Raw genomic sequence first — 12,594 nt, 5'->3', positions numbered from 1 at the left:
TGTTTCCACCCCAGGCCCTTTGTACTTCTCGCACTGCCTGTGATGCTTCCCTTCCGGAGAGCTTCAGGACTCATTTTTCTTCTTATCCAGGTTTCTTTTCTAGAGTTACCTACATAATTTTTTGCTGGAACAGCCTATTTAAAGCTGCAAGCATACTTTCCTCCTGCACTTCCCGTATCTATTCCTCCCTTTCTACACTTCATCTTTCTCTGCGGTATCAAAAAAACTCTCTCTTCCTTCTAGAATGCAAGCAAGATGAAGGCAGGGGTTACTGTTTGATTTGCTGCTGTTTCCCTAGCTCCTAGAAAAGTGCCACCGCACAGCAGACACTTAGTTAATGTTTGCTGAATGAACAAAATTTCCCCACGGTTACAGAGCTAATAAGTGATAAAAAAAAATGGAATTTGAACCACATCTGAACAAGTCTAAAAATTTAACCGCTAAATTATACTGTAGATAGCAACCATGTAAGCTTTAGTGAGGTGCGAATAGTCAAAGAACAAAAACTGCTCTTCTTTGACACTAACAGATCTCATACAGTGATAGAGAAAATGTTGATCTTTAATCTTCTCGTGAACAAGAATTAACATTCCTTACAAGCACGACTTATGAAAATTCATTCTTTTTAATACCAAAGACAGCTGAGCATTTGTGCGGCTGAATAGTGTGTATGAAAGTTTGCAGGGCCAGAAACTTTTCAAAAGCGAACAACAGTGCAGTCAGGATTCCACTGTTAAATAAATGAAAAAAAAAAGTCGGTTGTAAGGTTTTCCCAAAAGGCAGTAGCAGCCCCTCTCCCGCGCGCTCACCGCTCGCCAGTCCTGCCGCCGAGGCCGCGTCGGGGCGCCCGCGGAGGGCTCGGCGGCGGCGAACACGGCGGTCCTCACGTGTTTAAAGGGGAAACGATTAAAAACAAAAAAACAAAACGAGGCACGCGTGCGGGCCGCGTGGACGGCGGCTCTGCGCGAACGGCGTCCGGTCTCGGTAACCGGCTCCCCAAGGCCTGCTGGCGGACTCGCCGCGGCGGCCCCGGGGCGCCTCTCGGTGGCCGGGCCCCCCAAGCGGCAGGCTCCGAGCCGCGGGGCCACGACGGGAGCGCGGGCGGCCACCGGCGCGGGGCAGCCCCGGGCTTCAGGTTCCCCTCCCCTCGCTCTGCTCTTCGGGGGAGCCGCCGCGACTCGGTCAGGAGGTCACTCCACGGACGCAGCGGGGCACGCGAGGGCTGCCCGGCGTCCCCGCGGAGCGCTCAGTGCCGGGCCCCGCCGACCGGACGGAGGCCCCGCCCGCAGCGCCCCGGGGAGCCCCCGGCCCGCCTCCTGCGGCCTGCGTCCTGCGTCCTGCGGCCCGGGCCCAGAGGCCAGCACGTGCCCCCTGCCCGCACCCTCAGAACGAACTCACCTCCGGGGCCCTGAGCTGCTCGAGGCCACAGCCCCGGGGCGCGGACGCCAGGCCCCGCGGCGACCCCCGCGCCGTTCCCCGCAGCCGCACGACGCGGCCCCCGCAGTCCTCCTCGCCCAGCCGCTCTCCGACGCCTGGTGGACGACCTCCTCGGAGCTAAGTGACAAGAAGCCCCTCCGCGGCCTCAGGGGCCGCACCCCAAACCCCGCTGCGCTCCCGACGGCTGGCGGCGCCCCCAGCCCGCCCCGCCCCGCCCGCCCGCGTGCCCCCGGCCGCGGCGGCGCCCGGACCCCCGGCTCCTGACCCCCCGGAAAGGACGCAGCCTCCCCCACGATCACGCCTAACGGTTCCTGCTTTTTTGTCCCTTGGCCGTTATCCTTATTTGTTTATTTTTAAAAATAATTTTATTTATCCAAGATAGACGTTATCGTCATGTAGAAATCCATCCTGCAGTGCCTTCCGCGCGCACCCGTCTCCCGCGCTTCCCGCGCGGAACCCAGAAGCGCGGCTTCGCGTGTTTTCCTCCGGTAAGGGAATCCCTGTCGGTCGGCTCGGATCTCCGCGCGACTTCCGGTTCTCTTTACGGAACCTGGGGACCCACGGACCGGAGAGAGAACCCGGAAGAAGGTCCCGCGCCCACCCCGCCGTGCCCCCAACCGCACTTCCGCCGCCCCCGCCCGCGTCCGGCCGCCTCCGCCCGCCCCGCCGCACACCTGTTTCCGCTCTTCTTCCGCTAGGGAGACGCTTCTGTGGGCCGCCCCGAGTCTCCGCTCCCTGCCCGCCCCGCCCACCTGCCGCTTACCTGAGGGACTCTCGGCTTCCGACAGGAGGCGCGCTTCTGAGACCCGGGCCTCGGCCTCGGCCTCGCCTCCACCGCTGACTTCCTCAGGACCCCCAGCACGGCCTCAGGGGGTAAATCGATCAGCTGCTCCCACACGGACTCCGTATAAAAGTCCACCGTGTGTGCGTTGGAAATGGACAAGGCTTCCCGCAGGAACTGCAGCAGCTCCTGCAACTTGGCACGCAGCGCGAACAAGTCTTGGGTCACCGGGAGCGAGAAAGAAGCCGCCATGACGCTCACCCTCCCGGGCTGTAGGTGGCGCAAACGTGGCCGCACGGCGAGGCCTCGGTCGCAAGTGACACAGACCAGATCAGCGGAACGTCGATCTGGACGCGGGGTGGGGGGTTGATTGCTTTCGTCTCGTGACGTATTTCAACAGCGTCCGTCGTGTTCCGGCGACGCGGGTGGTGCGCCATGGCGCCGGTGGGGCCGGCCGCGGGCTGGCCGCCGGGCGGTCTTGGGACGCGTAGCGCAAGAGCGTCTTCGGCCGGGTTCAGGAGTAAGGATGCGAAGCAGAGGACGTGGCGGTCGAACCATCCTCAGGCGTTTCAGGGGAGCGTTCGCGAGGGTAGGTCCCCAGGCCCGCGGCCCGCTCGCTCCCCGCCGCACCCGAGGATTCAGGAACGAGAGCCGGCCTCGGTTGGCGCAGAGGAAGCCATGGCGAACCCCCTAGAGCCGTGGGCCTCCCGGAGCTGCGAACGGGAGGATGAGCCCGGGCTGCTAACTCTGGGTCTTCAAGCGTCGCCCCCGACTTGCCCCCCTCCTCGATCAGAATCGTCTTCCTCTGCGGTTTCCCTGTGCGGCCGCACCCACAGCGCCTGCGGGTCCCTGCCTGCAAGTGTTAGGGTGGAGGGTCGGAAGGACGGGCTGGGCAGCCGGGGGCGGGGGGGGGGGGGGCGGCGTGACCCGGGGTCCCGGATCGAGTCCCGCGTCGGGCTCCCTGCCTGGAGCCTGCTTCCCCCTCTGCCCGTGTCTCTGCTTCTGTGTGTGTGTGTGTGTGTGTGTGTGTGTCTCATGAATAAATAAATAAAATATTTTTTAAAAAAAGAACCAGGGGCACCTCGGTCAGTTAAGCATCCGACTCTTGATTTCAGCCCAGTCGTGATTTCAGGGGCCGTGAGAGCAGAGGTCACGTCGGGCTCTGTGTTCGGCCGCGTCCACGCGGGGCTCCCTCTCCCTCTGCCCCCGCCTCTGCTCACACATGCCTGTAGGCGCACACACTCAAAGAGTTCTCTTTAAAAAAAACAAAAAACAAAGGAACCAAATTAACTAGTTACGCTACTACCTTTAAAAAAAATCCACCAGCATATAAACTTATTTTTTTAAAAAAAGGTATAAAAGCGGGGATCCCTGGGTGGCGCAGCGGTTTGGCGCCTGCCTTTGGCCCAGGGCGCGATCCTGGAGACCCAGGATCGAATCCCACGTCGGGCTCCCGGTGCATGGAGCCTGCTTCTCCCTCTGCCTGTGTCTCTGCCTCTCTCTCTCTCTCTCTCTCTCTCTGTGTGTGACTATCATAAATAAATAAAAATTAAAAAAAAAAGGTATAAAAGCAAAATCTCAAAGAAGTATATAAAATGTGTATACATGTTCATTCAAGGCTTTCTGTACCAAAGGCCAGCGCTCTTTCAAGTAAGCCTCTCTATATTTTGGGAACAAAGTTGCAAAACTGCCCTCCTCCGAGAGTCCTCTGGGATTGTCCTCTTTAGAAAAAGCCGGTTCCTTCCAACCGTCAGGAACAGTGAGGAGCTCTAAAGATTTATCTAAAGAGGAGAAGCAGCTTACACATACGATTTTACCCTTCTTGTGGACACTTAAAAACGCTTATATGCGGGATCCCCGGGTGATTCAGCGGTTTAGCGCCACCTTCAGGGCGTGATCCTGGAGACCTGGGATCGAGTCCCACGTCGGGCTCCCGGCATGGAGCCTGCTACTCCCTCTGCCTGTGTCTCTGCCTCTCTCTCTCTCTGTCTCTCTCTCTCTCTCATGAATAGATAAAATCTTTTTAAAAAAAGCAAGAGAGGCATGGCTGGAAACGCACTGCCCCTGTTCTTTGCTGATTACAAATATCCCAGAGCTTTCCAGCCTTCTCACTGACCTTCCTTTATTTCGCTTTCGTTTGTGCTTTTATTTGTCTTGCTGTCAACAAGTTTCCTCAAATTCCATTTAAAATGTGTAAGTCTTAAGTTTAAGTTCAGCTTTCTCATCGCTGCTAGAAATCGCACACTGTCTTCTCACTCTTGTACAGAATTACTTTAGAAAGTCAGTCTTACCGCCGGTGTTTCTCTAAGGTCAAATAACGGATGTGGGTTTTCTTCTTAAGTGTTGAAGATCTGGAATGAGTGTTTGAGAGAAAGAATTTGTTTGGATTCTGGGTACGGTAAGTCGGAGTCCTGCGGCGCGAGTCGTTTTCTGTTCTTTGGGATTCCCGCCGAGCATGCATGACTGATGTTAACCAAGTCTTTTTGCAAAGGACCAACGTACTGTTCACCACCCCCCACCCCCCACCCCACCCCCGCGAAACTCGTTTTCTTAGAATGACCTTTTAGGCAAATCCGTGTAATTCTAGTTTCTGAATGTGATAATATGAGAAGTTTTCCATTTTAAATTAACAGTTACATTTTTCATACAACTCCCTTTCTGAGAAAGTAATTTATGGCTCATACTCTTTAACAGGGCAAGGCTTTGCATTCCGAAGAAAACTGAAGATTCAGCAACATTATAAGAAATTGCAATGGAGGGAAAAGAAGGGTCAAACCCCTCAGGAATCCCAGTTCACAGATCGATACCCGGATCATCTGAAACACCTTTATTTAGCTGAAGAGGAAAGACTCCGGAAGCAAGTTAGAAAAGTTGAACAGCCTCTGTCAGAAGAACAAACTGATCAACCTTTGCCACAGGAGCAATGTGACATCGAAAAAGCCTCGTCAGAAGAACATTGTAGTTTTGAGCAGCCTCAGTCTGCAGAACAAGGTAGCATAAGAGTAAAGTATGTATTGATTTTCTTTCAAGTCCTTTGTTTTTTAAAAATAATTAAAGATTGATTAATTGATTTTAGAGAAAGAGAGAGCAAAAGGGAGGAGAAGAGAATCTCAGGCAGACTCCCAGTTGAGTGCAGAGCCCAACGTAGGGCTCAGTCTCAGGACCATGAGATCCATCATTACGTGAGCTGAAACCAAGAGTCAGAAGCTTAGCCGACTGAGCCATGTAGGCACCCCTCAAATCCTTAATTTTAGATGTAAATAGTATTTTATCAAAGAGATTATAGGACAGTTTAAGGAATTGCAATCTTTCTTATTTTAAGGCATCATAGAAGTCAGAGTGGATTATGTGAAAATATTTTCAGGAAAGCTTTCTTTTTTAGCTGAAATGCATTAAGCTAGTTTATAGGTTAATGGGAGAAGTAATGGAATTGGAATTAAAAGATCTAGGTTTTGGATTTTAGTGTTTTGAGTATATTTAGCTTTTGGGGACCATGTTTGGCTCCTGTTACTAATCCATGTTTAAAATAAACAACTGTCTCTTGAGAGCTATTAAAGTGTAGTGGTTAATACCAGACTCTGGAGCTGGACTTAACATATTGGTGCCTGATGCCCTCTGAAATGGAAATAATGAAAGTACATAATCCAGAGCTGTCATGTTGTTAGAACTCTCGAATGGATTATTCACATGGTCTCTATGGTGTCTCTGACCCATTTCATGATGTTGTGAAGAGTGAGTTCATTTCCATAAAAGGTGTATAGTACCTGGGAAGTGCTACATGGATGTTAACTGTTACTACTATTCTTGATTCTTTTTCCAGAGGACATAGACTTGGTGACCATTAAAAAACAAATGGCATAGCTGTATAACACTTTGGGTTTTTTTTGTTTGTTTATTTTGTTTTGTTTTGTCTTCTTTTTAACACTTTGGTTTTTTAAGAGCTACCTTACAAAGCTTTCTCTACACACATCTCAGGTTAAAAATGTATGTTGAAACCTAAACCAGCAGGGAATCCAGGTGTTACTTGAGACTGTAACTTTTTAGTTCACTAAAATACTATTCTTTAAAGTTGTTAACTATTTGTGATAAAAGTAATAGGAAATAATACCCTAGGAGAAAGTGTGGTGGAGATAGAGACAAAGACACTAAAAATTCAAATTTTTTTGGTCAGCTTGTGCATCATATTATTTAATAATGGATGTAAAGCTCTGACAAATCTAGAAATGTAGATTTCAGTCATTCCTGGCAATAATTGAGGTGAGGAGGGTTAAACCATAAGATATGATATATAAGTGACCATCATATTCTTTTTTTTTTTTTTTAATTTTCTTAAAGGATTTATTCATTCATTCATTCATTCATTCACGAGAGACACAGAGAGAGAGTGACAGAAAGGCAGAGACACAGGCAGAGGGAGAAGCAGGCTCCATGCAGGAAGCCTGACGTGGGACTCAATCCCAGGTCTCCAGGATCAGGCCCTGGGCTGAAGGCGGCGCTAAACCACTGAGCTACCCGGGCTGCCCCATGACCATCATATTCTTAAAGTTTACTTATTTTGGGGTCAAAGCAGGAAAAAGTTAATAAGACTGTCGTAATTGGAGAAAGGGGAATACAGAGAGTGAAGTCAGCAGAGGAAAGTTGTGCAAAGTAGAGGCTGGTCATCTATCAAATACTTAGTCCACACAAAACACGACTAAGACCAAGTCTTTGGATTTATGGCCTAAGTAATCATTGGTGACTTTGGAAAGATTTTAATGTATAAGCCTTTCTGAGTTTTTTGAGTGTACATCCATTTGGTGTCTGAATCCATGGTCATGGATATGACTGAAGAATGGAGACCGAAAAAAAAAAAAAAAGAATAGAGACCGAGAAGAGAAACACTTGGGGAAAGGCCTGGAGCAAGGAAGGAAAAAATGAGCAGGAGAGAAAAATGTTACTAGAACTAAGGGAGTATATTTGCAAAGGTAGTGAATGGTCAGTTAAGTGAGACTGAATAGTATCCATTGATTCAATCATTGTATTTGGCGAGAAGGTCATCACTATCTTGGCATGGACTGTTTTATTGGAGAGAGCAAACGTGAAATGGCAAAGAGTTAAGGAGTGAATGTGAATAAAGAGTGTGAGGTGATGACTGTAGCCTACGCACTATGCTTTCAAGGTACTTGACTGTGAAAGGACAAGGAAAAGATTAGTCCCTGGTTAGAAGAGTACAGAGAGTCTGGTGATGAGTAATTTAAGCACTTGTTTAAGAAAGGAGCTGCTGGGGGATCCCTGGGTGGCGCAGCGGTTTGGCGCCTGCCTTTGGCCCAGGGCGCGATCCTCGAGACCCGGGATCGAATCCCACGTCGGGCTCCCGGTGCATGGAGCCTGCTTCTCCCTCTGCCTCTCTCTCTCTCTCTCTGTGTGTGACTATCATAAATAAATAAAAATTTAAAAAAAAAGAAAAAGAAAGGAGCTGCTGGGCAGCCCGGGTGGCTCAGCGGTTTAGCGCCGCCTTCAGCCCAGGGCCTGATCCTGGAGACTGGGATCGAGTCCCACATCGGGCTCCCTGCATGGAACCTGCTTCTCCCAATGCCTGTGTCTCTGCCTCTCTCTCTCTCTCTCTCTCTGTGTCTCTCATGAGTAAATAAATAAAATCTTAAAAAGAAAAGAAAAGAAAGGAGCTGCTGAAATATGTTTTATTATGGTTCTCAGTTGATGTAGTAAAAAGTTGAAGCTGATAAAGGAAGATTAATTGCTGAATCAGATAGTTTGAGGAAATGGATGGAATCTGAGCCTGAGTAGTTGAATTAGGTTAGAGAGGGACACCAGAGAGGTGAGTACTTCAACAGGATGGAACAGTCCTAACTGCGGGCTGCCTTCAAGGTGTGGTCATTTGTGACTGAATAGATAAAGTAGAGACGGTCAGGGCACTTTGGGATTAAAGTTCGTGTCACCCATAACTTTTATAGTGTCCTTAAATGTAATGCCTTTTCAGTCTATCATTTGTGTCATTCTTGTGCTAGTTTCCTGTTAACATTTCAGGATCTTAAAAGGATCTTTCAGAGCTTTCTGTATTGTCCTTGGTTCAAATATTTCTTCAAGAGTCCCCATTTTCCACTTTGATGTGTTATATGGACATTTTACTAATAAGGTTGATGACCTCTTTCTGCCAGCCTCTCTCCCCTGCTCTATCAATTTGCATCAGTGAGATTTTACTGTGGAAGTATTATATTTGATGTGAGTGCATCATAACTTCGGTTACGTCACTTAATTGTTTGACTTACATATCTTTATCTTAAAAAGTTCCTTTACCGTTTCAAAGAAAAATAAAAAGAAAACGTCAAATCAAAAAGCACGGGAAGCATATGAGCAAGTACAAGCTGAGCGTGCTGCTAAGAGACAGGTAAGACCTTTCAAAATATGTAGATTCTTTTTTTAATTTATTCTAAATGAAGATTATGTAAAGTTGTGCTTCTTAGTATGTGCATATAATATGTTCTCTACAAGTACTTGCTGAATAAATGAGTAGTTTTAGCAGAGCTAGAGAATTCCAACAAATTCCTTGATCATTTATATTACCCTTGAGAAGAGATACTAGCAGATCAAGAATAGGATTTTAAAGACATTGCTCATAGGTTATGAGCATCTGGAACAGCGTTTTTCAAGAGTATGTATATGGTCTGAGGACTTGCACTTTTTAAAAGTGCCTCAAGAAATTTTTATGTATAATAAAATTTGAGACCTACTGATCTGGGAAAAGAATAGATGATTATCATAATTTTACATCGAAGCAAGTAAAAACCAGGAGGCATTAAAAAATACTTTTCTCAAAAAGAGTTGATCATGCCTATTAAAAAGCTTCCTAGATTTTTTTTTTCTTTAAAGATTTTATTTATTTATTCATGATAGACACACACAGAGAGAGAGAGAGGCAGAGACACAGGCAGAGGGAGAAGCAGGCTCCATGCAGGGAGCCCGACGTGAGACTCGATCCTGGGACTCCAGGATCAGGCCCTGGGCCGAAGGCAGGCGCTAAACCACTGAGCCACCCAGGGATCCCCAGCTTCCTAGATTAACTTAACAAAAAATTACCACTTTTTATTATCATTCAGAAATCCAAAATATAAGTCCTATTCAAGTGAGTATAATAAAAGTATCTACAGCTTCGATAAAATTTAACTTGTTTTTATTTTTTGTATTGAAGCTATATTTATTGCCTTAAAAGAGAACACATCAATCAAAAACTACTTTAAAGATGGCACTGACATAATTTATTTTATATCTTAGCTTTAGAATTTATATAATTAAAAAATCTGGAAGTTTAACAACTAAATTCTCATGATTATTCTGAGACTGGTGGATTAGCATAAGCAGAAACATCTCTCTATGGAAATACTGGATATTTGTTTCATAGGTTTTGTTACATTATACTCTTTTCTAGCCACCCTTGTAAATAGTATGCCAGATAAGGCAAGCGCCATCATACAGTAAAGCATATATAGTATGCTTTAAAATTTTCTTTATAATTGACAGTTTCTTAGGACTTACAGATATCAAATGTCAGTATAAAAGCTAATACCCAATCCACAAGAAATCACATAAGCACCCATAGTAAATGGTAAGACCATTTAAATTTTTTTTACTTTGTTTAGAGAAACTCCATAGAGGTAAACTAGACTATATCTACCTAAATTCACAAATAGTTCCAGCTCTTTTATACTTATTAAAATAAATGAAGTATTATACCATTGGAGAACGTAAGTTCGAGTGCTAATACAGACTGAATTCATAAGATCTAGATCTAGATACAAGACTTGGCTCTGCCAGGTATTTGGGTTTTGGGACAAGTCACTTTCAGTATCATTGAGCATCAGCTCCTCATCTGTAAGATGATGATAATAGCCTAGCATGAAAGTTTTATAAGAATGGAATATGCTGGGATCCCTGGGTGGCGCAGCGGTTTAGCGCCTGCCTTTGGCCCAGGGCGCGATCCTGGAGACCCGGGATCGAATCCCACATCGGGCTCCCAGTGCATGGAGCCTGCTTCTCCCTCTGCCTGTGTCTCTGCCTCTCTCTCTCTCTCTGATGTGACTATCATAAATAAAAAAAAATTAAAAAAAAAAAAAAAAAAAAAGAATGGAATATGCTTTGATGTGAAAGCCCTTTGATGATTATGTTACCATGCAAAACACGCTGTGTCATTTGGGAGCTGTATATGTTACCAGGGAGATTGAGAAACCGTATATGTATTGCATTATTTATGAACTTTCATTTAACTTTTATATTTAATTTAGTAGGAATGTTCTGCATTTCAAGTAGTACTTTTCAGGTTTATGTATAAATTTGAATTATTTTTCTTATGCTTAAATGAATTTGAGTCTTTATCTTAGCAAATCAAATGAACATGATAATTCTTAATCAAAGTCATAATGCCTAGCAGTGTTTGGCCAGTGTATAGTCAGTAAATGTTTGCCGAATTAAAGCAGTTAGACAGCAAATTAAAAAGAATACCAGTTATTCTGGAAGTGAAGGTTTTTGTATTATATGGAGTAGGTAATCTCTAAAGTCTCTTCTAGTTCTAGCAGATCTAATTAAACGATGAAATCTTAAATATGCTTCCTTTTCTCTGCTCTAATTTTAGTTTTATCCAAAGAATTAAAAATTTAATAACTTTACCTTATTTTATGTTATAGGATGCATTATAGTATAAAGACAAAGAGGGTACACTACTTCAGTGACAACTCCTCCCATTTTGCAAAATATAAGACAATCCTAAAGCATTTGTGTGATAATTATTTCAACACAATTATTGAAACATATCTGCTGTCTGTTACTAATGGAAATTACATATGTTAATAATTTTAGGAATTCGAGAAGAGAAAACGAGAGAGAGAAGAAGCTCAAAGGCTCTATAAAAAGAAGAAAATGGAAGTATTCAAAATATTGAGCAAAAAGACTAAAAAGGGCCAACCAAACCTGAATTTACAAATGGAGTATCTTCTTAAAAAAATACAAGAGAATAATTAAATCAGACATGTTCTTAAGGGTTAAAATATCTGCTCTCTATTGAGTTCTTTTGTATAGGTACTGTACCTCCTAACAGTTAACTAAATTTGTTAACATAAAATGGATTGTAAAGCTATACTAAGTATAAAATGTTCAAATACTTTTATTCTTGTGAAAGAAAATTTTCTATGTGTGCCCTACATAGTATAATTTGTTTCTTATTGATTTGCCTTTGAAGGACAGTGGTCCAAAGAACTTTCTATTTGAACATATTTAAGCATGTAATATTTTTGTATCATGTGAAATTCAGATGAAATAAAATGTTTTGAAAATAAGGGAGCACAACTTTCAATGAATCATTTCAGTGAAATGTTTAAATTTATTAATCCCTAAGAGCAGGCTACATGGGTGCTGAAGCCATCTTCTACCATTAGCATATTACCATATGGTCTTTATATTTTCTTTTCTTTTCTTTTCTTTTTTTTAAAGATTTTATTTATCCATTCATGAGAGACACAGGCAGAGGGAGAAGCAGGCGCCTCACAGGTAGCCTGATGTGGGACTTGATCCCAGGACCAGGATCACACCCTGAGCCAAAGGCAGAGGCTCAGCTGCTGAGCCACCCAGACGTCCCATCACATGGTCTTTATAGAGTTTGGTGTAAGAATTCCATCTGGTATATTTATAAACTTTTTCTTAAATGGAAGCAGATAGCTTGTTAGTGTCAAATCTTGAGTGATGATGGAAACTGAGCAGTGTCACAGCAATAATTAAGCTTTTCAGATTCTGTGGTACCCTATTAAGGAAGGATGCTGTGACTGGACAACAGTGTTGTCTCCATTGATACTTTCTGTGAGCTGAGGAAAAAGACTGGTGTACTGCTTCTCTGACCCCCTTACAATCACTGCAAGATGAGGAGGGCTTGTGTATCATCCCTAGAAACAAAAGGACCCTATGATAGTATTTGTAAAAAATTGTGTAATAAGATTTTATAAATGGAAACATGCAGCCTGGTACTGCATTAAGGTTTTAGGGAGCGCTGGTGCTCTATCATTGGCATTTAAAAGTGCGTTTAGGAAGGGGATCCCTGGGTGGCTTAGCGGTTGAGCGCCTGCCTTCAGCCCAGGACATGAACCTGGAGTCCGGGAATCAAGTTCCGCATCCGGCTCTCTGCATGGAGGCTGCTTCTCCTCTGTCTATGTCTCTTCCTCTCTCTGTGTCTCTCATGAGTAAATAAATAAAATCTTAAAAAAAATGCATTAGGAGATGCTGAGGAAACCACTTACTAAAGAAGAGGAATTCTTTATTATGTAGAAAAACAGTGCTTAGAAATTTGCCTTTAAAACAAGCCAACCCCAAGAGCCTAAATATGGCTATATCAGTAGAGA

General features: G+C 44.9%; 2 protein-coding genes and 1 long non-coding RNA gene across 5 annotated transcripts in view; 1 reads left to right on the top strand and 2 right to left on the bottom strand.

The window, feature by feature from the left end:
- Positions 1 to 2,545, bottom strand: part of METTL25 (methyltransferase like 25) — a 108,124-nt gene extending 105,579 nt beyond the window's left edge. Inside the window, 2 exon segments of the mRNA XM_038558562.1 lie at positions 2,201 to 2,270; positions 2,273 to 2,545. Coding sequence (XP_038414490.1) covers positions 2,201 to 2,270; positions 2,273 to 2,470 — 268 coding nt within the window. The 5' untranslated portion in view covers positions 2,471 to 2,545.
- Positions 544 to 1,013, bottom strand: LOC111099024. The gene is made up of 2 exons (XR_005370416.1): positions 810 to 1,013; positions 544 to 730 (listed from the first exon to the last, which is right to left on the bottom strand). It is a non-coding gene; the product is annotated as an uncharacterized LOC111099024 (long non-coding RNA).
- Positions 2,115 to 11,542, top strand: CCDC59 (coiled-coil domain containing 59). 3 transcript variants are annotated; one of them, XM_038558564.1, is made up of 4 exons: positions 2,115 to 2,807; positions 4,913 to 5,209; positions 8,504 to 8,603; positions 11,066 to 11,542. In XM_038558564.1, exons 1-4 carry the CDS (start codon positions 2,654 to 2,656, stop codon positions 11,145 to 11,147), a joined length of 633 nt encoding a protein of 210 aa, XP_038414492.1. In that variant the 5' UTR covers positions 2,115 to 2,653; the 3' UTR covers positions 11,148 to 11,542. The 3 variants fall into 3 exon arrangements, with proteins under 3 accessions (XP_038414492.1, XP_038414493.1, XP_038414491.1); XM_038558565.1 differs by having other exon boundaries at positions 2,116 to 2,807; positions 4,913 to 5,225; positions 8,523 to 8,603; XM_038558563.1 differs by having other exon boundaries at positions 2,122 to 2,807; positions 4,913 to 5,225.
- Positions 11,543 to 12,594: the final 1,052 nt, after the last annotated feature.

Source organism: Canis lupus, chromosome 15 (assembly GCF_011100685.1).
Source record: "Canis lupus familiaris isolate Mischka breed German Shepherd chromosome 15, alternate assembly UU_Cfam_GSD_1.0, whole genome shotgun sequence".
In the NCBI taxonomy this organism is placed as follows: domain Eukaryota; kingdom Metazoa; phylum Chordata; class Mammalia; order Carnivora; family Canidae; genus Canis; species Canis lupus.
Note: the sequence above shows the minus strand (reverse complement) of the source record. Positions and strands in the feature narration are given on the sequence as shown.